General features: G+C 43.8%; 2 protein-coding genes across 3 annotated transcripts; one reads left to right on the forward strand and one right to left on the reverse strand.

Moving 5' to 3' along the window:
• Positions 1–3,087: 3,087 nt before the first annotated feature.
• pak6 (p21 (RAC1) activated kinase 6) lies at positions 3,088–21,381 on the forward strand. Of its 2 annotated transcripts, none has more exons than XM_085257650.1 (9): positions 3,088–3,579; positions 13,548–13,795; positions 15,122–15,787; positions 16,376–16,909; positions 17,674–17,807; positions 18,842–18,968; positions 19,059–19,184; positions 19,312–19,446; positions 19,824–21,381. In XM_085257650.1, the coding sequence occupies exons 2-9, from the start codon at positions 13,592–13,594 to the stop codon at positions 19,989–19,991; spliced, it is 2,094 nt and encodes a 697-aa protein (XP_085113776.1). In that variant the 5' UTR covers positions 3,088–3,579; positions 13,548–13,591; the 3' UTR covers positions 19,992–21,381. The 2 variants fall into 2 exon arrangements, with proteins under 2 accessions (XP_085113776.1, XP_085113777.1); XM_085257651.1 differs by lacking the exon at positions 3,088–3,579 and adding an exon at positions 9,344–10,215.
• Positions 21,382–21,514: 133 nt separating this feature from the next.
• On the reverse strand, positions 21,515–23,575 carry ankrd63 (ankyrin repeat domain 63). The gene has a single exon (XM_085257137.1). It carries the CDS (start codon positions 23,462–23,464, stop codon positions 21,854–21,856), a length of 1,611 nt encoding a protein of 536 aa, XP_085113263.1. The 5' UTR covers positions 23,465–23,575; the 3' UTR covers positions 21,515–21,853.
• Positions 23,576–24,204: the final 629 nt, after the last annotated feature.

Below are 24,204 nucleotides of genomic sequence, written 5' to 3' on the forward strand. Positions count from 1 at the left end.
GAAAATTCCTTGGAAATGTCTAATGACATTATTCAGGAAGTGTTTACCCCAATCCCAAAAAGCATTGAAAGTATGCTTAAACTTTTAATCTACTGTGATGACAGGGTCCACTTTACACAGTCAACTTGCTGGGCAGACTTTGATGAATGGCTGCAAGATAGGTAGCTGGCTCATTAGCAAGTGAAATCAACCACTTGCAGCTGTGAGCAGATCAGGCTGTGGTTATCCCCAGGAAGCCTGATGAACCGTGGCTCAAAGCAGTGTTAGTTTTACATGCAAGTGGATCACTGGAGGAGCACACTTCACACTGGAAATATGACACTGCCGGCCAAGATCCTCTCTAGTGGTGAGTTCCCATACTGTCTACTTTAAATTGTGGCTCAGCGCTGGGAGCAGCTGAAATTCAGCGATAAGTGATGGGCAACATGATGCGCTCCCATCATAATAACGGCATAACTGCACCATAATGCATCCTCTATGGCTCGCCGGTTGGCATGACTTATTAAAAGCTCGTCCCAGCCAGCGACTCCCGACAGAAAATCCATAGCTCTCTGCACTGCACTGGAGAGCTGGTACGAGGAGGCCATCTACTGTAATGCTCTGTAGGCAGGCCCTCGGAGAAGAAAAGCTTTTGTCCTCTTACTGCGATGGACAAGAACACTCAAGTGCCATGTAGTCTTTACCTATTTGTAGCCTTTGGTTTGTGTTTGCATGCACCAGTTACCAGAAAGCTTTCTGTCCATTACCTAGGCTCACTTTAAGTCACTAGTAGAGGTTTTGCCCAGTGAGAAGGACTGAGGTGAACTTCCATCAGGCTTGCACACAGACACAACAGCTTGCAAACATGCAGCACCAAAATCATCAGCCCCTTTTCCCCCCTCCAATCATTCTGGTTGTGGAATTTCATACGCTTTCAGAAAAGGAAACTATAGCTCATGACTTAAACTATGAAGATTATTTCCTGATTTAGATCTACAATGATTTCATTCTGTAATTTTGACTCATGGTTATGTAATTCAGACAGCAACCCCAGCGTGTTAATATACTAACCGATGACTCAGTATTTTTACCACTTTCGCTTCGATCCTATCAGTTCTCCCGAGGCCACTGCTTGATATATACTTATATATCTCAAATTTGGCTTAATGTTATGTAATTACATGTAATTACACCCATGAAAATGACAGCTTATTATCTTATAATCATGAGTTAGTGGTATTTTTTTTAGGTTTTTCTCTGATCATGTTTGACTTATCTCACTGTTTCCACTTAGTAAGTCAGAACTGTGACTTACTATACCATGCACATTTGTTTGGTTACCTAACTGCTCATTAGCTGGCAGGTTAATGCCACGGGCTTTGTCTAGATTTCTGCAGTGCCTGTCTTAATCATACAGATTTAAAAATGGATTTCTAGGTCATCTGAAAAAGTCAGTGGATATTTTTTTCTAAATGAAAAATTACATTTGCTTTAGCTTAGTACTCTGAGCCCCGGTAGCCTGCTGTGTAATTCCTACATATTCATGCTAAACAATAGAATGAATTGAAATGCAAGGAGTTAAAGTTGTCTTACTTATGCAGCTCTGGGGCTTTCACTTTAATGACGCTGTGGTTTAAGACCAGTATTGTCATTGTGAAATCTGTTTTACATCACAAGCTACTTTTACGCTATTTATCCGAGAGGAGTGCCGGGTGAGGAGTGAGGATGACATGTAAAAATAATTTCTTTTATAACATCTCCTAGTCTCTCCTTTTATTGCAATACAATATGCACTAAAATATTCCATACATACATATATAAAAAAAGAAAATGATAATTAAACAAGTAGAAAAATAATAACTACCTAAAAGTGCAGCAGTAGCTTTCTTTTTACGTTTGTGCTAAACCACTGAAGCAAAATTGTGTGGTTCTGTGCATTCTCGCGGAAACAAGAAGACATGTTTCATTTATTGACCTTTTGACCTGTGCAGCTTTCCTTCATACTGGGCAAGCAGAGATAAGGATAAATAAGCAACCTCAGCTGAGATAACCCTGGTAAAAATTGGAGTAGTTTTTGTGATCACCATATTTGTGCATCTTTTATTGTTTCATAAACTCAAAGGAAATCATGACTATAAGACAACAAACCACCACCAGTCAATATCTGTGACATTAATGCTGACAAGTGAGAGTGAAAGAGAGGGAGGGGTTGTGTCTGCCATACCCCTAACAGGAAAATCTGCCACTGTTATGCAGATTGGTTTAGTGGAGTCGTTTTTCACCTCACTTTATTTGATGTGTGTGCTGGGGGAGGGGGTGCCATTATTTAAGCCTGTCGTAGTGCCTTTCATATCAAAATGCCATGTATTACACATATGCCCTAAATGTGGCTCACTCTTGCAGGCAGTTTCTGCATGACTTGACCCTAATACATTTTCCTTCTTCGTGCCTGGTCTTAGCTTCTGTATAAATTATTCAGGAAATGATTGTGGTAAAAGGAGAGGGGAAATGTTTCGCTCAAATAATGATGCCGGATCAGAGGCAGGAGTGTGGCTGTAACTTCAGTTTCAGTGTCCCCTCACTTGCAATGATTTTGGGGTTTTTTCTGGGTCACGATAGACTCAAAAGACAGTGTGAGGATGAGGATCTAGCCCCTCTACAAGGATAGTCCCACACCCCTTTTTACAAGCATCGGTACAGCAACCCCTCCTCTGCCATCTGCCATCTCCCTGACCATGTCATTTCATGGATAATACATTTGAGTGAACAGCAGTGCACCGGGTGAAGTCAGCACCCTCGCGTTCTCGTGTCACCCACATTACGTGCAAAGGAGACAGAGAGGCAGAGAGATGGTGGGTGGGGAGGGGAGAGGAGAGGGTGGGGGATGAAAGGTATCCCAGGTGATGAGGTGTTGAAGAGCTCTCCTCTCCTTACAGTCACTGGAAACCGGCACACGGGCGCAGGCACATGCTGCTATCAGTTCTTTTGCAGCCCAGTGAGGGAGTGGGAGGAGGCAGAGAAGGAGGGAAGTGATAAAGAGAGAGGCAGAGAGAGGAGGAGGAAGAGAGTAAGAGAGAAAGGGAGGTGGGAGGGAGTGTGTGTGTCTGTAGGAGAAAGACAGCGAGCCTGAGAAGGAGAAGGAGAGAAAAGGGGGGTGGATGGAAGGAGCTACATGGTGCTGTGATATTCCTCTCCTCCTGGATGCTGCTTTTCTTTTTCATGGCTTTGTCTATCTATTGTACGGACACCCCCTCGTCCCCGGGAGCAGGCACCGGTACACGAATCAGCACTCAGCCACAGAACTGGGGATGAATCGGCCCCAACAAAGAGCCTTTGAGATGGCAGTGTGTGTTTCTGCCCGGAGGGAGGAACGCATCAGGCTTTCCCAGGCAAGCGGCAGCCTGCAGTGTGCTCTCGCTTGAGAGCCATCCCTCCTCGCCGTTGTGTGCATGAGCTTGAGAGCGTGTAGGTCTGTGTGCGAGCGTAAATGTGTGTGTGAACGTGAGTGAGCGGCGCATAATAGTGGATGTGAGTGTATGTGCACACTCGCTTCCAAACCTTCCTGGAGGAGAGAGGCTCTCCTCTTCACTGGACAGCAAGGTAAGGGGGGATGACTGATATTTTTTGGTGTCTTTCTCTAACAATGATTTTATCCCTCCAGAGTCCCATCTTCTCTCTTCACAGCGAGGAGAGTGGGGTAAAGTGGGGTGGGGGACAAAAAAAAAGAGGCTTAACGTCATTAATAAAGAGCAGGCTAGTGTATGCCATCGGTAGGTATCAGTCGTGGTGGAGGAAGAGAAAGAGGATGTGGAGCAAAGGCCAGTGCAGCCAGGTGCAGATGTGGTGGTGGTGGTGGGGAGGGGGGATACTGAGAGGTCTGCAGGATGTATTCAGTGATGGACTGCATCTCAAAAGAGGAGCCTTCACCTTCTGCTCACCCTCCTCCTTAAAATCCCAACATCGTCTCCTCCTCCTGTCTCTTCTGTCCTCAACCCCGATTTCACAAAAAAGGATTCAGCACTCTCAAGATGGATCACACTTGATAAATCTAGGATGATTATTATGAGTACTCTGGACACAGATGCTTCCTGTTTTTACCAATGTGAATTCAGGTGATATTTTTTAGTTGTATCAGTGGAAGCTTCTACTACTGCACATATATACATACTTCAGTAGATGGATGCTGTGGAAAGAATAGACACGATAAAGGAGACTCACACGTGATGTCTTTTCCTAGCATAAAGAAAACCTATTGTACGAGGGGTTGCATGAACGTGGGATGCGATGTTTGAGCACATTAAGAAATAAGAAATCTGGTCAGTACACTGGAAAAAATAGATTTGTAAAGTCTCTCTATTAGACTGCTATTAGATGCTAAGTCCTCTGTGGAAATCAATCTAAGGTGAAGGTGTTTTAAAGAAGTGTATAGATTGTTTGTTTTAGCCCACTTAGCATTGCCAGTGCACTCATTGTCAATGATGCTGTCGCAGCACTTCTCACGCTTGCTACTAAAAAAAGAAATAATAATAACAATGCTACTGTTAATGCTTCCATGTGTGAGTTGAGACGACATCTGTGCACATACAGGGCGATTTGCTCATAAGTTTAGTACTGATTGAAATGTATGGGCTTTTTAACATTTTTATTTTTAGTCTGTTGATATGTAACTGAGGCTCTGCAAGTAAAAAAAAAGCTCTTGTTTGTGTCTCAGGTCATTCATTGATATTCACAGAGGAAGAGGAAGAGCAGCCAAAGGGTAGGGGATGTGACAGAGAAGGTCTCTTTGGTTCACACACACACACAAATGCACATAAACACACACGCACAGCTGGACTTCTGCTTCACTCGGGGTGATGTGCGCTCTTCTATAAAGTCTATATTTTGGTGTTTGTTGTGTGTTGCTCATCGTGCGGGTTTACAGGCTCACAGTAAAACAAACAGACTTGAACACGCGCTTCAGGACGCCGACAGGACAGCAAGTGATACGGACCTCTCACACACTTGATCACGGCACGCAGGTGCTGTTGCGATGCCCCAGCGACCCATGCTGGGCTCACGATTGTTTTCAGGAGCGACTGTGACATGTTCATGCTGGTGAAGGCGGGGGAGCTGTGCATTTACCAGCTTAGTGTAGCTACTGGCCACGAGATGTCAAGCACCGCGGATTAAAAAATCCTCAGAGTCCAAATTAGGACAGCATGACATGAGTCCCCCCCCTCTCTCTAGGCTGAAACAGCACCCATGCTGGGTGACAGAGAAGGACAGCAGAGTTGGTGCAGATTGATACCATAAAGGAATCTGAGGTTAAAAATGGCCTGTGCTTTGTCCCTTGGAGAGACACGCTGAGGCCTTGGCTGGGAAAAAATATAAATCAAAGCCTTCATAAGCACATGCGCATACAGTAAAGCATGCGCCGAGTCCCAGTGCATCAATAAATTAGACCCAGGAGAGAAAAGTTGGGCTCATACCATTGGTCCAGCCTGATCATACGTTTCTATCAGCACAGCGTCAAATTGTTCAAAGCACTTGTGAGAGCCAAGAGGATCTTTCATTAAACAGAGTGTTGGTCACTGCTGCATTTTCTTTCTCTCCTGCCTCTAGTCCTTAGTATACATATTGATGCATATTTCCTGACGTGACAGTCTGTGGTGTTCTACTGATGTGTCAGCATCCAGATAACGTCCCATAAAATCCTGCAGGACATCAGAAGCGTTGTTTTTACAGTGTCATTAGATTAAGGTGTTTGGAGCAGATAGAGACCACAGCTTTTACTGCGCAGTAATGTCCACACTGTTCGCTGCAGGGCAGAGCAAACTAGTTTTCTTGTCCATTTTCTTATCCGTGAGAATCAGTGCCATTATGTCAGGTGACAGAATGATGTACGTGCTGTGTTGATGCAACTGCACTGTCCTCAGATCCCCTCTGAGGCTTGTTTACTGCAGAAAAGATGATGGAGAAAACAGTTTGCATCTTCAGAACTGAAAGAGAGCTCCTCTCAGCATCATTACTTTTCAAAAAGTTTGACAAAAACGTCTATGTCTATGCTAATTTTCGCCAACAGCTTCAAATCTACAGCCATCCCCTTCAGTATTTTTTTCCTCTCTCTGTCCTCCATCCTAGATTTATCCATCTTCTCTTTTTTTTTCTGTCACCGCAGCTGAGTGTCTGGACTCTCCTTTCCTCCCCCACTCTTACTGCTCCCGTCTTGACCTTTCATTTTTGGTTTCCTCCTGTCAATCTTAACACAGGACAAGTGTTCCCTCCTGCGCAGATTTCTGCTCTTAAAGGAACTGACAGCCCACATTGTTGGGCACTGACACTGTTTTTTTCTGCGTACTTCCAATCCTCGGGCCTTTTCCTTACTCACGCCGAGCATGAGGAAATGACAGATGAGCATTTTTGATCGTTCACTTTCTCAGAATCTTCAGTGACTTCTACCATTTTAGACTTGCACGACTTCATCCAGAGATTTGAGTGAAAGCCGGCATATGACGCATCGCTGCGAGTTATGTGACATTTGAAAGACCCCAAGATATGTCACTATGAATGAACTCCCTGTGTAAATGTGGGTCATCCATGCTTAATATCTCATTTTATAAACTGAAAAGTGAAAGCACAATATGGATACAGTTGACTATCTAACCAGGAACCTATACGTCCATGGTTACATAAGGGTCTACTCTGACACTTTGCAACCTTTGCAGCCACATTTTCTTTACGCTTTCATATATTTGTATCTGTTTTATAATCATCAAGGGTATGAACACTTAATATTTATCAGCTGCAAGACTGTATTCATTATGTGTTTTACCTTGTGGGTCCTCCTGTCAGTTTGCGTGTCAACATGGCAAAAGTTGGTCCTGAAGACACCTTTAACGGGAGCAATGCCAACACCACGAGTACTTTATCAAGTTTGTCTGTGCATACATTTTGGCCACACTCTGTGCAAGCTTACTCTTTTTGTCCACTGCTGCTATTAAACTTTAGACAAAAACTAGTCCTTCACGTGCCCTTGGGTATGCTCTACATTATGTCCTTAGCCCTGAGTGGAGCTTTTATCAGAGTTACAGCTACATCAAGGACTGAGAAAGTTGCTGTTTGAAAACTGGCACTATATATCCGCACAATATATCTTTAGTCATCCAAAGAAAATGTTGGTTCAGGGAAATCATACTTACTCTTCAAGCAATCCCAAAGAAAAGGAAAGGAGAAATTCTGCATATTACCTCAGAAATAAACAAACGGAGCCACTATGTGCATTCTGCCTGCAGCCTTATTAGCCTAAAGACAACAGCTAGTAGCGAAATTAAACACGGTACTGCTTTCACCTTTACAGTGTGCTACACTCCTTTACATCAATCTTCAGAAATTAATCTTTGCAGAAAAATAACATAACATCTTTTACTCCATTCATTTAGCTAATTGACATGATTTAATAAAACCTTCTTGGCAGCTGTAATATCCCTCTCCTCGACCCCCTTTCCCACTTTGTAAAAAATAATTTTATGACAGCTGACATATCTTATGCCCATTCTGTTTTACTCACAATATTTATTAGAAACATGTCTTTGGCAAAATTGAATGTGATTGCTTTGGTGATTTCGGTGCGTCTTTGGGAGCTGGATGTATATGCTGACACGCCGAATAGGCTACTTTTTATCGACGTTTAAGTTGAATCTGGATGATACAGGTTAGCAGGCATTACACTGTTTTCCTTGGGCTTTCATGCATTAATGGTGCTGCAGTTTTTTCAGGCAGTTGAATAAATCAGCTGTGTTGGTTTGCGGTGCAGACACAGTCCATAGGTTTCTGTTCATATGATTTCTTTTCAGTTAACATCACTTGTGCTAAATTCAAGGTTTTTCCAAATAATAATGGATGTTCCACTTCAAGGGATAGCTCTCACCTTCTCCTGTCCCAGACATTTCAATTTAGTTCTTTATATGTCTTTTAAAATAGGATTACTCATCCAGACCAGCCCAGGAAAAATGTATGGTGCAGAGAACAGTCACTTGTGATTGGCACAAGGCTTGTGGTCAGGATCTGATTTAGCGCTTGCTGATTTTCTTAGCATTCTTAGCATGATAAGTGAAACACTCATATTAGACATCAGTCTATCGAGCTCATTTAACTGTGGGAAGCCAAAGTCCTGACAGAGTTTAAGATTAAGTTAAGTGTGCAACACTACTAGGGTGCTAGCCAGAATGCATTTAAAGCTGACAGTCTCTTGTTGCATGCTACATGTGAGCTACATTTGAGAAAGAGAAACTTCAGACAATGTCCCAGGCACACCGACTTATTAGACTTATTAGACGCAGTGTCAATTTGATCTTGTCTTCAAGTAAATGTTCAGTGAGTGTAAGCAATAAACAATTCAGGTGTTTATAGTCTTACCACAGGTGTATAAAATCAAGCACCTAGCTATGGAGTCTTCCTTTACAAACAGTGTGTGTGTGTGTGTGTGTGTGTGTGTGTGTGTGTGTGTGTGTGTGTGTGTGTGTGGGGGGGGGGGGGGGGTTATCTAACAAGATACACGACCAAGTTAGTTCATGTGATTTCTTCCCTCTTAGTTATTCCACCATCAACTGTAAGTGCTTACGTTACACAGGGGACGCATTTAAAATTCACAGCAACTCAAGCAGCAGCCTGAGGTTACAGAGGGTCGCCGAATACTGATCCAGGATCTTTGTCCACACGTCAGACCTAGCACCCTTCTTTCGGCTGGGAGAGTCCAAAGGTGCTAAAAGCACAAGTGGTCTGTTCCTCAAGGAACCAAAAATAAGGGAGTGACTATGAAAAGATGTGATGCTTTTCTTTATGGAGGAAATAGCAATGAGGACATTGGCAAATGTGAGCCTATAAACCCGACAATCGACTGATACTTTTGAACCCACATTCTACTTTATACGGAGATGTTATTATTGTTATTATCATTATTACTGTTTTAGTTCATGTATGTAGGTATTCCACAGAATTGATGGCTTGCTGGTTGCACAAAAGAAAAAGTCAAGACGTCACCAAAGTTTAACCATCTTTGAATAATCATTGCACAGTAGCTATTTTGGTCTGTTCAACTGCTAGTGTTAGACTGACACCCCAACAATGTCATCTCCAGTGCAGTGCAGCTAGCATGCCTGAAGAAACAAAACTGTGCAATCAACCAAAGCTACATTTGTGCAAAGAATGACTTTATGGACCTAATAGATTCATGCCGACATTCTCCAGCATTTCTTATATTCTGAGTGCTTTGTCATGCATGATGTATCAGAGTGCTAGCGTCTTGTTATTCCGTGTCGTTGAATGCAGCTTATTACATCACATGTAAAGTCTTATTGAAAGTCCTTCCATCTTTGCAGAGGTGACTTCAAAGAGAAAGACATCAACGTAAATCATAAACACTGCTATTGTACTGTCCAGTCACGTCCGGCGCCTTGTACCTTTTATGCCCTCAGACGGTGTGTGTGTAAGTGCATGTGTATGTGTTTTACAAAGCACAGGGAAAAGATGACCATCCAAGACCCCCACCGCCCCCTCGAGAGGCAGTCTCATTACACTCAAAGGGCAAAACGGTCATCATAATGAAGCTGATAGAAGAGCAATCTCTAAGCGCTCTACACTGCACTGTAGATTCCAAAAGCACCATTTAAGACCTTGATGCTATCTATACTATTATGAAATAGATGTAACCCCCCTCCTGTAATTCAGTATAGCTGGATTATGCTTATACATGCATTGACAAGTACAAAAACAGGATTACCTCATCTCCATCGTCTCACACCCTCACTTCACCATTTGACATGAATCCCGTACAAAATAAACATCCATCTAGTGCGGGAGAGGCGGGGGGGGGGACGATGCGTCCTAAAATTAGATCAGTGAGGGACTGAACACCACTAATCCTGCAAGCACAGTCACCTGCACACTCATTACATTTTTTTGCATGCACGCCAACAAAAAGATAGAAGCAGAAATCAGGGCAAATAGGGAAAAAAAATCATTTAACAGAGCTGGGAGCACTAACATCGAGCAAATCCAATATCTCTCTTATCTCTCGATCCCCTCCCACTCAACCGGAACTCCTGCTTGGGGTGATCTGAACATGAGAGGAAGGAAAGCATGCTCTCTCTTCTTTTGTCATGTTGTCTGTGGGGCACATATGGATTGCTCGGTTGAATTTCTGGATGGTATGAGAGGCCAAGCCACTCTGCCAGGTGAAGAAGTTCCATCCAGTCAGGGGTAAGGCTATGATTGGATATTAATTTGAGCGTGGATTGGGAAAGGGATTGAGTGGTTACTTTCTGCAGAAAAATAAGTGTATTTTGCATGCGTTAGAGAATGTGCAGGCTGTGGAGTCTTTCTTTCAAGGTTTATGTTTAGTTAGACTTCAGAAATACTTATTGCAAACAGATTTCTGCTGAGTTCCAGTGTATGAGATCTTATTTCTCAGTGATGGGATTTGTGAGGCTTTTTTTTTTAGGTCACGCGTTTGGACTTGTTTAATTTGTTGCTCCTGCATTAAGTTGTGAAGATGAAAAACACCTCATGTTGCACAATTTTAAGAGTGACCTCATCCTGGCTCTCCTTTCATGTCTGTGACAGCAGCTGGCGGAGTTTTGCATCAGCACATTGATAGATTCAAGAAAAGCCACTCAGGCATAGGGTCAAGTCCCTGCAGTTTTGAGGGATGTGACTGGAAAGAGATGGTGGACTGTGCAAGTCAAGCTCTGTGGAAACATATTTTAGGGCTTAGAAATCAATAGCATATTGCTGTCAGGACTGTCATAAGCCCGGCAGAGTCTGAGAGGTCAATCTAAGGCCAGTCGCATATGATTAAAGCTTGTAAATCAATAATTGTATCAACTTTTTAAATTCATTCTGCCCAGGAATGAATCAAGTATGCATGTGTGTTTCTTCTTGTGTCTAATACCACAGTGGTTAGTTTGTATTTCCAGAGTCTGCAGAGGGGAACAGTGGTCAAGTATGAATAATGAATACTGTGATATATTCTGTTCTCTGCTGTTTTGAACTGATGCAACTTGATGAAGTATCATAAAAACCAGCTGCTCTTTTTGCAATGGTACTGTAGCAGTTTGCATTTTACTCAAGCGAATATTGATTGGTATGCTTATAAGAGAATACGTGAGCGTAAATGTGTAAATATTTGTTCGGGCAATGCCAGCATCGGCATCTTTAACAGCTATCTAAGCAGACAGCCTCTCATGCAGTGCAAAAAGAAAAAAAACGACAGCGATCACAATCTTCTATTTTTGCAGCTTGTGTTTTTTTTGCAGGCATTTTTTATTCAAAAGGGGCCACAACTGGCACTTAAAAGCCTTTCTGTGTCTCCAGGAAAGAAACTGGGTCCCTGTCTCACTAATATATCCACGTTTGACTGTAATCTTGGCCCCGACTCCTCTCACCCCACCTTCTGAGAGCCCTCACATCATAATGTCCCTGTCAGATAGAATTAAAGTCCTTCCCAGCATCACATTATGTACATAGGGAGAGCACAGAGTGATGCGTTTATGCAACACTTAGCATATTAGCCTTGTGATTGAATTATCCTTGGCGAGTGTCACGTCTATTCTAGCAGTCCTTCTGCGCCCCCTCCTTCCCACCTATTTCATCCTACCGCTCCCTTCCTGTAATGAAGTGGAGGTTTAGCTGATGTGACCAGCGGGCCTGACTTACTTTTACCTTGCAGTGATGCAGCAGGACGTGTGGCGTGGGTTAGTTACCAATACATCTCTTAACAGGCGTCATTGATGCCGATTAGAGCCATGCTGATCCGAGGGCGGAGGTGGAAAGAGGAAAGGCTGCCAGTGTGATCGCCTGCTGGTTTGCAGAGGGCTGAAAAACTAATTTTCTCAGCTCCCACTATTTCACAGTGCATGATGGGAGATAGTATCTGATCCTCTCAGGGTACCGTGTAGGCCTCTGCATTGGCTATTAATTTCAGGGTGACTTTTTGCAAAAACAAACAAAAGTTCTGTGAGCATTTAGTTGGCCACAGAAGTGCTTTGAGCTTGACAGGTCAAGTTAGCCTGCTATGGCAGTAGAGTGTTTGCTGTATTAGCTATCTTAGTTTAGCATGTCAACATTTGGTCATTTGCACACGCGGCTTGAAAGATAAATACAATATGGACATACCCATATATACCCATTTTTTGTTCTTACATTTTGAAGCCTTGATTTTAATGTTTTGTATTTTTTGGAGACAGAACTAAGCACAAACCATAACCTAATGTTAGCAAGTTTGGCTAGCAAGTTGCGTCCGCAGACCACATACATGTAAAGAATAGAATTTCCCTCACCAAAGTTGGAGCACAGACTTCTTGGACGTGGTATTATTGCTTCAGACTATGCATTAATTAATGCTACAAAAGGCACAGACACTACAAACTAGGATAAGAGGTCCAGATTAGTTAAGGCCTAGGAGATCCCTCACTGTCTTAACTAAGACCCATTCAAAGCAGCACCACTGCCCCTCCCTGAGCCTGGGTCTGCTGGAGGTTTCTTCCTGTTAAAATGGAGTATTTCCTTCCCTCCGTCACCAAAGCACTTGCTCATAGGGGGTCGTCTCCTTGTTCGGGTTTTCTCCCAATTATTGTAGGGTCTGTACAAAGCAATATAAAGCTTTTAGCATGTCCAGCACAAAGCTAGAGTTAACAAATACTTAAATCAGGATGGATGTAGTGGACTAAGCAGCAGACCGGCACTGGCATCCCCCTCGCATGGCTAGCTGAGACGGCTTCCGTGCTGTGAGCTATTTTTAAAAAAAAGTATTAATTCCAATCAAGTGACTTAAATGTGAGTGATTATCTCCCCTTACAGCTGTGCAGCCGAGTAAATGAGATGTAATGCATTTAATTATTTCCCCCCCCCCCCCCACTTGAATGGAAAATAAAGCTGCATATACAGTAAACCCGAGTTAGTGGCTCAAGAAATACAGGACCATCCATCTGAAGATTAAGTAGTTGCCCTCCCTGCAATCAAGGGCACACAAGCTACTAATTAGGATGGGATATGAAAACGGTTATAAAAAGGCTTTGAAGGATAGCCTGCCAGAGTATATTTATGTCTGTATATATGTGTGTGCATGAATGTGTGTTGTACTTATTCTGCTAATGCACTGAAAGCCTGTGGGCGCTGGCCAGCCCAGCCTCGTGCTCATCAGTAAAAGGGCACAGAGAATGAATAAGCCTTAATTGACCAGATATCCTTCATTACACATGTGCTTACAAATCCATTCGCTGTCCTTGGAGCTCTTCTCTGTGGCGCAAGCTTGTGACAGCCAGCAAGGCAGTGTGGGACATCCACGTCCCAGGCACAGCTATTGGATAAGCCATTTAAATATATATATTCTCTCATGTGGAAGAATCATTTGTTGGCACATTTTATTTAAATGAACCTGGAGTAGTGGGCAAATGAGAGCAGCAACAACTCTTTAATCATTGTGGCACATGAGTTTTGTTTGTATTCAAATGTCTGGTTTACAGTTACTTAAATTTGTGCTGAATGTGATGTTTGGCGCAACTTCTTTAAAGACGATTACCTTTTTTCTACAGGGACATTTTGAAGCAGACAGGCTGCTACCCCTCTGAACCTAAAGATGTTTCGCAAAAAGAAAAAGAAGAGGCCTGAGATATCAGCCCCCAAGAATTTTGAGCACCGAGTTCACACCTCTTTTGATGCTAAGCGCGGCTGCTTTGTGGGCCTGCCGACACAGTGGCAAAGCCTGATAGAGAACCTGCGAAGGCCCAAACCCATGGTGGACCCTTCCAGGATCACAGAGGTGGAGTTGAGACCAAAGAAGGTAAGCTATTTAGCCCTTTATTGATTCTCTGTCCTTACCCTGAGGTGACTACTAATGAATGGCGCACGGCGTTGATTCCCATTAAGTTGTAATGAGCTTCATTCACAGAGAAATATGTGCTGGTTGCGTCAGTGCAAAAGTATTTGTGAGCGCTGTCACAGAAAATGCCACAATCCTCGGATGGCAACGTGGAGAGCTCTCTCCCCTCCCCATCTTTTTGCTTTCTTATCTATCATGTGGCTGAGCTAATGACCCTGCTGTGTACACTGACTGTACAATGTTGAATACTCATAGGGGCCACAAGATTTATTACTCCACGCAGGCAATTAATAATAGTCCATGGTGCCTTCCCAGAGATGTCAAGCAGAAGGGCTAAAAAGTGCAGGTACAGCAAAGGAATTGCCAGTGAGTGATAAAGCCTGCAAATCTCAGGATTTCTGTGCTTCATTGAACACACCGTTGACGCTTTTTATGGCTCCTCCAGAAAATAAAAAACCCACGAACATTTCGTTAAGTCTATGACGTGATTGTTATTAGTGCTGTGAAATATGAGAACAGTCATTCCAGCATTTAGGTCACTCGGGTCAGTCAGCATGGGTTTAGTGTCATCAGAAACACAGAAAATCCTAAAAGCTAAAAATAGAAAATTAAAGATTCAGCATGTTTCAGATTATTTCTACATGATGAGAAGACAGTTTCATTTTTAAAAAGCATGTGAAATTGCACAGAGGCTATTATCACCTGCCATTCCCTCCTCACAGCGAGGTGCTACAGTAGGTGAGATGTCATCTGACCTCTACCCCCCCTGTGCTGATGTAATGGCATTGAGCCAGAGAAATGGGAGAGGCAGTAGAGTATAACTGAACATGACTCTACCCTGAGTACGACTACTAAACCACCATGCAGTCAGTGTTACATCCATTCTGTTCTGGCAAAACATCTAAAGATTGTCTGATGATTTTATGTCAGGGCAAGCTTAGGCCATTTGCCTTTGGTTGCCTGCCAGTTGTGCATACCACGAGAAAGTTCATGAGCGGTTATCTCGACAATCTGAAAGCATGTGAGCAGTTGTAAAGGCTCTTTCTTTGTGTTTCGCTTGTGAAGTATATTTGTTGGTGTATTGTCAGAATTGGCCACTGGGGAAAATAAATTCAAGTCACCGTCTTTGTAGAATGACAAAGATGTCCTTTACAGATTCCCAAGTCTAAATTTAACTCGCCTTTGAGCGATGATTATGTCACCCTCATTCCTCTCTGTCCAAAATCCTTCTGTAATGCAATCATGGCTTGCAGGATGTGATACAGATAAATGCTTCTCTCCTTTCAGACCATTGTGCGTGGGAGCATGATCGGACACGGAGACTACATCGCAGCCATGATCAATGACATGAGCCGTCTGTCTGTGACCAGTTCCAACTCTTTGCGGAAGAGCAGCCCTTCAGCCAGGAAGAGAGCCCAGTCTCTGGGAAGGTTGGGGGAAGTGAACGAGGGAGACACTTACCAGTATGAGGGTCTGACCCAGGAGGATGATGACGATGAGGAGGATGCGGGCCAGGAACAGTGGAGGAATAGGGCCAGGAACATCCACAGTGAGACCAATACCCCCTACTTGGGCATGAAGAAGAGTATCACTCTGCAACCTAATGGGATTTTGCCCAAGGCCACGTCCACCTATGAAGTCGGGGTCAGCTCTCTCGAGGGCCCATCACATCCTGCTCAGTCCCAGAACATCCAGATGCCAAGTCACGGGGCTTATATGAGTAGTGATATGGGTAGTCCTCAGGAGAGAGTGATATGGAAGAGAGATTTCCAGCTGTCAAGGGGAATGCCACCAAATCAAAGGCCTGTAGCTTGTTTCTACAGCCCTGCTATGACGGTACAGCCACCCCAGGGAGATCAAGGCACAGTCACCACAGAACTCCGACCCAATATACCAATATACATGCACCAACAGAACAGCCCTGGCAGGCCGTTCTCCTCCTATGACCTGAAAGTAAGCCTTTGCAGCGATTAAGTGTACCGATAATACATTATTTATAGAATACACAATATATGCATATTTCTAATCCTATGTACATCATTTTTTAACTACTCAGCATGTTTCTTGCATGAGCTCTGAATACATTAAATAAAGTTATATTTTGCTGTCAAAAAACCATCACGGATCATGTTAATGCTTAGGTTGTGGAACTTTAGTGAAGCAGCTTATTGATTGGCTTTTTCACTAAAGAGGATCAAAGTTCTGAGTTTGAATCTTTGGTTTAGTTCTAGACTTAAAAATAATGAAAGTGGGTTCATGGTGCCAGTAGTCTACTGGCACCATCTTCTTTCAACATTTACAACTCTACTGCCAGTAGAGTTGTAAATGTTGAAAGAAGATGTGTTTGGCAAGATCTTTGCAGGACACTTGGGTCCATAAAACAACACATCAGTCATATCAGGTGAAGTGGAAAAGGAGGGAAAGTGAAGAACTTGATTTACATTTAGTTTTAAAGTGGGTCAAGAACCTCAGGCAGGTGGCCAACTGCCTTTCAGTTCTCTCTTAATTTTCCTCACCCCATTTTTCTGTGTTATTGTGCAGGGAGAATCAGCAGTGAGGTACCACTCTGGTTTCCTGCCCACCGGCACCAGCAGTCCTCTTGTGGGAGGCGTCAGACCCCAGCGGACTGTTCGCTCCTCAGCCAGCTACACCTTGGGTCTGTCTCCTAATATGGGACTGAGACCCAGTGGACCAGACCCCTTTCTCAGACACTCCGGATGCCCCAACCCTCCCTATCCCAGACAAGACAGCCCTTCCCAACCTCGACCTTCACCTACAGGCTCATTAGCCACCAGTCCTCCAGGCACCTGCTCCCCTGCCTTCAGACCCCCGCAACACCCCTCACCCAGACCGCCACCCGACCCACCTAAGGTGACACATGAACAGTTCAAGGCGGCCCTGCAGATGGTGGTGGACAAAGGCGATCCCCGCTCTTATCTGGAGAACTTTGTGAAGATCGGAGAGGGCTCCACAGGAGTGGTGTGTATCGCAACAGAGAAGCACAGCGGCCGGCAAGTGGCGGTGAAGATGATGGACCTGCGGCGGCAGCAGAGGCGAGAGCTACTCTTTAATGAGGTACAAAAAAAATAACCCAACATACAAATGCAAATAACTCTAAAATGTACCGAGAGTCATTTACAGCAACATATCTCTAATCTTTGTTGTTTAGCCTGTGGGAAAGCAGTTTAGTGATATCAGGGCATAAAAGAGAAGGCAGTTGCTTCATTTTAAGTGCTAAAAAAAGCACTTTAAGTGAGTTAATCCCTATGTTAACACAGCTTTAAAGTAGGGAAGTGTTTACAGCCTGGTACAAGAAAAAAACAGTCGGTCTCTAGAGTTAATTTTGCCTTTCATAGCAACGTTTGAACATTTTTAATGCAGTTATCTGACAGCTTTGGCTTGCCGTGCTGTCAAATGCAATTAAAAAACAAACAAACAAGTCTAATATTTTATTAGTATTACTTATCACTAACTGGTATCTGATTCTGGGTGACACATCCAATGGCTTATTAAGGTTAAGTGATCACTTGTAGTCAAATATGATCATTTCTGACAAAACCAAGAGGCTTCCAAAAGGCAGCTGACACAGAGTATGCCTTTATAGAGTCCAATATTTTTATGCACATCTATCATTTGGAGGTATTTTCCAGTCTGAAAGAGTAGCACTGATGTCATCATCTTTGTAATCTTCATGGAGGTTAAATGAACTATATTTCTGCTTGGCAGTGAATTCCAATGACTGAGCAGCAGTCATCTTTACTGCTGGAGAACCAATAAGTGGCGACATTGTTTGTTATATTTCTAAAGATTATACCACCAAATAATGTTTTGTGTTGCAGGTGGTCATCATGAGGGACTATCAGCACAGAAATGTGGTGGAGATGTTTAAGTCTGCTCTGGTGGAGGAAGAGCTGTGGGTCATCATGGAGTACTTGCAGGGTGGAGCACTGACTAACATTGTTTCTGAAACCAGGTGAGAACGCCATTAAATATCCACAGAAGAAAAACAAAACAAAACAACAACAACAAAAAACTGTATTTCATTGATTCCATATGGAACTTATATTTTTTAATAACTAAATCAGCCACAAGAGGGTAGTGTGGTATCAATTGGTGGGTAATCGATGTTCCTCCCAGGAGTGCAAAACTGTCATCAAGTCTTCTCGTGCACGCCACGTCTGCTGCTTTCCTCCAGAGAAAAATAATAATACAGTAAAATAATTGAATTTGTGTGTGTTTAAATGCCACACGGAAGGCTGATTTTGGGTAGACATTTGATCCCCTGATGCTACGACATACATCAAAAAGGGAGAAAACATATTGACCAGCAGCAGGGAGCTGAAATTTATCAGGGTGTGTTTGTTTGAGCTGTCAATATGGTTTATATTACTAACAGATGGCTGGCTCAGTCTCCATAGGGTGACCTCAGGGTTAGATTGTTTGACTCAAAGGGATGGAAATTTTCCTCTCATACCAAATGATATATAAAGTGAGCCAGCTGTCACTGCCACTGCTGGTCTAAGCCTAAAATAATCAGGATATTGACACAACAATCAAGATCAAGAGTCCTTTGTGTATGCTGTTTCTCCAGGCTGAACTATGATGTCAGATTATTTTAAAAATCCACTCAGTTTTAATCATTTTATCTTATATAGTTTTAGACAGTTTTTAACCTATAGTTGTTGTGTGTGGGAGGAACCTTGCTCTGTAAAGTAATTGTTACCTGGTGTTTTCTGTGAAATGTCTTTTTGCTGCTCGACTCTAACTGTTTATGCTGCACTTGAAAAAATATTAAAGGCACATTAGCATCGCGGCAGAACGGGCGTGCTTCATTCGTCACTGTGCTACGTGGGAGTTGTTGTTTTGAACCTTGCCTACTTTATCGTTGCCTTTAATGTGCGGTGATTCATGAAATTCAACTTTAAGTCCTGTTGATTCGTCATAACTAGTAGTGTAAAAGTGTGAAATTCATGTAAAATCTGTGTGTTTCTGTGTGTTGTGCTGCAGGCTGAGTGAAGAGCAGATTGCTACAGTGTGTGAAGCTGTGCTGCAAGCCCTGGCTTATCTCCATTCACAGGGAGTCATTCACAGAGACATCAAAAGTGACTCTATACTACTTACGTTAGACGGAAGGGTATGAAATGTTTCTTTCTTTCTGTCTCCTTCTTTCTTTTTCTTTTTGCTTTCTTGATTAAAATTAAGGAAAGCGTTTTTTTCCTCACAGGTCAAGCTTTCAGACTTTGGCTTCTGTGCACAGATCAGTAAGGACATCCCTAAGAGGAAGTCTCTAGTGGGGACACCTTATTGGATGGCGCCTGAGGTCATATCCAAGTCGCCATATGGCACTGAAGTGAGGAGGCACACATTCAGTTTGCATGAATACCACTAGTGTAGCACTGATTGCCAACAGAGGCAATCTGTGCAATAGTATGAGACCTGTTAGACACTTTTTTTCCTGTGTCGTGGTTTATTTCCAGGTCGATATATGGTCGATGGGCATCATGGTGGTTGAGATGGTGGATGGAGAGCCGCCATACTTCAGTGAAACCCCTGTAGCAGCGATGAAGAGGCTGAGGGATGAGCCAGCTCCTACTGTTCGAAACGCCAGTCAGGTGCGAGAACAGACGAACGCAAGCTAGCAGCATTGATGGTCCAGACTGAAGTGTCTCGGCAAATGCTGGATGCAACACAATTACACGACCATATCACTGCAATGATTTATTGGAGTACAACTATATTATGTACTTATACGTACCTATTATGTTCCTATACAGCAGCTGGATAGCGTAGTGGTAGGCCTACACACCTTTGGAGTTGCAAGCTCGACCTAGTAACTGTCCTGTCTAGACCCCCCATGCTAAAAACCAAGCCCTGGAATGGCGCAGCTACACCTGTGCGCAGCTCAGACGCAAGCATTTCACTACATGTTGTACTCTGTATGATTGTTTATGTGACAAATAAAGGTTGTTTGTATTTCTTCCTGGTGCAGGTCTCTCCAGTTCTTAAAGACTTCCTGGACCGTATGCTGACTCGAGACCCCCTAGAGAGAGCCAGCGCCATCGACTTGTTGGAGCACCCCTTCCTGCTGCAGAGCGGCTCACCTCAGTGCCTGGTCCCACTGGTGGAGCAATACCGCAAGCGCATGTCCCGCTGCTGACCCCACAGGGCTCCTGGTCCCCCAACACCCACCTTCAGTATGACCCTTCCAGGCCTCAGAAGAGGACAAGCAACTGGGGTCCAACTTCAGCTCCCAAGCCAATGGGCTATCAGCTCCAGAGGCGCAGACCCCGTCGGGGTAACGGCGGCAAGTTTGGTAGACAGACACAGCATGGTCTCGGGCATGAGAGAAGCATCTTAGGAGCGAGTTAAAGGCAGCATGCGATCCCTCACCTCTCAGCTCGCTGCGATCCGATTATCGATTGGTTTCCTGTAACATTCAGTGGGATTCAACACAGCACAATGTGGTGCATATCAAAGTGATAGCAAAAATCAATATTCCACATGACTATATGTACATGTGCTACTATAAAAATCCTATATAGTGTTCATAGTGGGCATTATTGCTAGCTGTGTAAAGTTTTTAAGCTGGTGTTTAGGCTCAAACCAGAGTAGCTCATTGTGACATTATTAGGCAGGGATAAAGTTACCTCTGCACACTCACACTCTGTAGTGGAAACTGGACAACAATCTGTCAATCCACACTCTTTGCATGGCCAAATGGAGGCACACCTGGCCTGATGTGAATGCTTGAATATGTACGAAACAGGGATGTGAAAGACAATTCTCCTTTTATTAGCATAACAAATGGGTAGATGAAAGCCCCAGCTGCTACTATTGGGCTACTGGAAAACCACCAATTCCATGTTTCTCTTTTTTATGTTTATTCTTTATTTCAAAAAGGTATTGTTGGTCGTTTGTATGATGTGAAGTTGCAAATAAGGTTTCATTATTAGGTATGGACTTGAACCATGAGCAGATAAATTAATAATGTAAATACTGAATATTAGGATCTTACACCTGCTGATTCACTGCAGTAAATTATGTGAAACAAATTCAAAATGTTACTTTTCTTTACTGAAATGTGTAGTTGGTTTTTTTTTGTCGTGTGTGTGTGAGAGAGAGAGGAAGCGCATGAATGTGTGAGGTTTCAGCGTTCGCTTCAACTCTTTGTATTGTGACAGACTATTTAAAGATCATAAGATTTATGTGTGTGTGTGTGTGTGTGTGTGTGTGCGTGCGTGTGTGTGTGTGTGTGTGTGTGTGTGCGTGTGTGTGTGTGTGTGTGTGTGTGTGTGTGTGTGTTACTCCTGAAGATGTGTGTGACTGTATTTGCATTTGTTTGCCTAGATAAAGCACACAGGCCTGGCATGTGATGCTGCAGGACGTCGACCTGCTGAGAAACACTTTGCACATAGTCTTTGTATTCTGACACAGATACATGTTGACATGTTTCATGTATTTCTATTTCTGTGTGAAGCATTCATGAAAAAGAGAATTACACATTTTAATTTTGTACAAATCAATAAATGATGCATACTGAAACGGTATCCATTTAAGTAACTCTGAGTCCTTTTCGCACATGCATAGTACAGGATGAATGAGCCGGTCTTTTAAAGTGTTTATTACATGTTGAGCATGAATCATACAGTGCACGGTGACTGAATATTTAGGCGAAATACATTTCTTCTTCTTTTTTTATTATAAACACAGAAGCAATATCAAATACATTCGATTTCAGGTCATATAAATCTTATACATGTGAAAGAAAATATTCATTTTCAGCAGCTCACAGACTGAAATCGTGTTCATTTGTAAAGGATTTTAAACATGGGTTAGCAAAATTGCACTTTATGCAACTTTTATTGACAGGTATTGAAAAACAAATAAGCTGCAACAAAAGCGAGGAATCATTACTTTTCTCAGTATGTAGGCGCTACTGCCGAGCAAGTACCAGAAGTTTAAATGCTGTTAAAAAACATCCACTACCAGCCAATTCTGCAGTTAGACATTGTCCTCTTTCTAGTCGAGGGTTGACTGAGACGAGCAGCTTTCGAACTCACACTTCACTCCACTGATGCTGTCGACGCTCGGCTGACTGTTGACCTGTTGGTGCGTGTGCGAGAAAGGAAAGGTTTCGGAGCGGGACATCCGACCCCTGCCATTCGAGGAGCCCGATGAGCAGTCTATGACCATCCTCATAAATTCGGGTGCAGTGAATCGCCGTAGCAGTCTGGTCCCCAGGCCCGTGAATCCCGGGGTACGGTTGGGGAGCTTCCCTGACTCAATTTCTCCCCTGGCAGGAAGTAACTTGTTGTGTCTGGCAGTCGCACCAAAGCTGCCCCTTTTCTGCTGCTCTCGTCTGCTCAGTGAAGCCATATCATTAGCCTCTTCATTCTTAGATTTGACATTCTCCTCTGGCACTCGTGCAGGCTGATTCTTGCTGTTTAAAAGAGGTTTTGGCACAGAGACAATTTTGTCAGCATCGTTTGTCAAGCCCTGGGTGTTCCCATGACAGTCCATCTTATCTATCAGGCATCTCTCATCCTGCAGTGAGGCTCTCTTTAATTTGCTGGCTGACAGGCTCATGTCACGCACATCACCCTGATAGGACTGCTTTCTGCTGCTCAGAAGGTCCAGGTTAAATGACTTTGCTTTGCCCCAGAGAGGAAAACTCGCTGGTGCTTGCTCTGGGAGTCCAGTGTCTCGGCTGACATCTTTCTGGCTTGGCTCAGGAAAAGAGTTCAGTGTTTTAGTCCCCCTTAGCTCTCTAAAGTGGCAGTTTTGCAGCTGCTTGGTTGTGAGGAGAATGCTGTGATCCCCCTCAGTTTGGCTTTTCTCAAGCTGAGGAGGCAGAGCCCAGCTGTGGCGATGGTTTTCCTCTTGAGATTGGCTCCTGGGACATCGGAAACGGTTCCACACTCCATTGCTGTCGCCAATTTTCAGCTGTCTCTGAAATACCCCAGGCAATTGGTCTTCATTATTTAACTGTTTGGAGAACCTCTCCAGAACCTGCCTGGGGAGCCTGCGGGGCAGACGGCACTCACCCTCCTGAGTGGTACTCGCATCAACAAGTGGATCATCTGTAGCAACACTTCTCCTGCAAGGAAAGTTCAGAATCTGGGCGCACTGACTGTGCCCAAAGAAGCTGGCAACCTCAATGGCTGAGTGGCCAGCATTATTGGTCCTGTCCAGCCTCAGTCCCAGTCTTTTGAAAGCCCTGACCAGAAACTCCAAAACCTGGCTTTGCCCAGAAAATGCAGCATACATGAGGGCACTGTTTCCCCAGGAATCAGTGATATCAGGGTCAGCATTGAACTGAACTAGAAGTTTGACCACGTCCAGGTGTCCCATTTCACATGCATGGCTCAGGGCTGTGCGACCGTCCTCATCCTGGCAGTTGACATCCGCCCCTTTTTCCAGCAGCAGCCGGGTGAACTTGGCCCTGGTCCCAGGGTCTTGCAGGCAGACGGCATGCATGAGCGGGGTGCGGCTGTTCTCCGTCTTCGAGTTGATAATGCGTCCATCCAGTGCGTCCAGGATGAAGCGTGCAAGGTGGACTTTACCGCCATGCATGGCATCGAGGAAGGTCTTGGTGCCAGAGCCCTGGCGTAAATCTTTTGGCCGCATCATCCTCCAACAGGTACTTGCAGTGCTGAGCCTTCAAGTGAGCCGAGAAAGAGAGATGGCAAAAAGGGAGAGGAACTGTGCGGCAAGTTCTCCGATACTCACTGTGTTAGAGTGAGCGCTTCACCTCAGAGTAAGACTCACAGAGGAGCTGCTAGTGTTTTTATACCTCCCTTTCCACATGCCCTCCCCACGTTGCCTAGGAAACAAACGTCTGAGGACCATTATGCAGTCGCAGCATCCATTCAGCCCGAGCACTCTCTGCCTGGAGAGAAATATATGCTATTTGAACAGAATAATTACTCAAGGAGAAAAACATGGCCAGCATTTACCATGTGAGGTCTGTGGGGTTAATTTAAATGCAGTATTTTCACTTTTGTTTGTTGCAAATGGACTCAATCGAGAAAATTTTGCTGTTGACAGAGCAGTCAAAATAAAAAAGGACTCATGTGATGAATAGTGCATTATGCTCATGTGTAAATGTCCCATTTACATGCAAGACTATACTGTATCAGTACACTTAGCAAATGTTTGACGGAAGATGAGACAGTCTTTGAGAGATCTATTCACTCTGTTGGTGTGGGGGTATGTTAGCAGTTATCCTTTTTTTCCCCTTGAAATAATGCGTCTATCCATCCATCCCTCTCTGTGTGTTTGTTCACAGTTTGCTCCAGCCTGCCATAATGAAGTGCAACAAGTTCAAGTTATTCTCCTCAACTGTGAGAAGACTTTTTCAAGGTTTCATG

The sequence above is a fragment of the Mchenga conophoros genome, linkage group LG19 (assembly GCF_057382185.1).
Source record: "Mchenga conophoros isolate Kocher_MC1m ecotype Shallow Benthic linkage group LG19, M_conophoros_male_GT1.1, whole genome shotgun sequence".
Classification (NCBI taxonomy): Eukaryota; Metazoa; Chordata; class Actinopteri; order Cichliformes; family Cichlidae; genus Mchenga; species Mchenga conophoros.

Excerpts from the sequence above, each read along its gene's own strand:
- pak6 (XM_085257650.1), top strand. The coding sequence starts at position 13,592 with ATGTTTCGCAAAAAGAAAAAGAAGAGGCCTGAGATATCAGCCCCCAAG. Across the intron at positions 16,910-17,673 it reads GAGAGCTACTCTTTAATGAG|GTGGTCATCATGAGGGACTA; the intron begins GTACAAAAAAAA and ends TTTGTGTTGCAG. Across the intron at positions 19,447-19,823 it reads CTGTTCGAAACGCCAGTCAG|GTCTCTCCAGTTCTTAAAGA; the intron begins GTGCGAGAACAG and ends TTCCTGGTGCAG.
- ankrd63 (XM_085257137.1), bottom strand. The coding sequence starts at position 23,464 with ATGATGCGGCCAAAAGATTTACGCCAGGGCTCTGGCACCAAGACCTTC.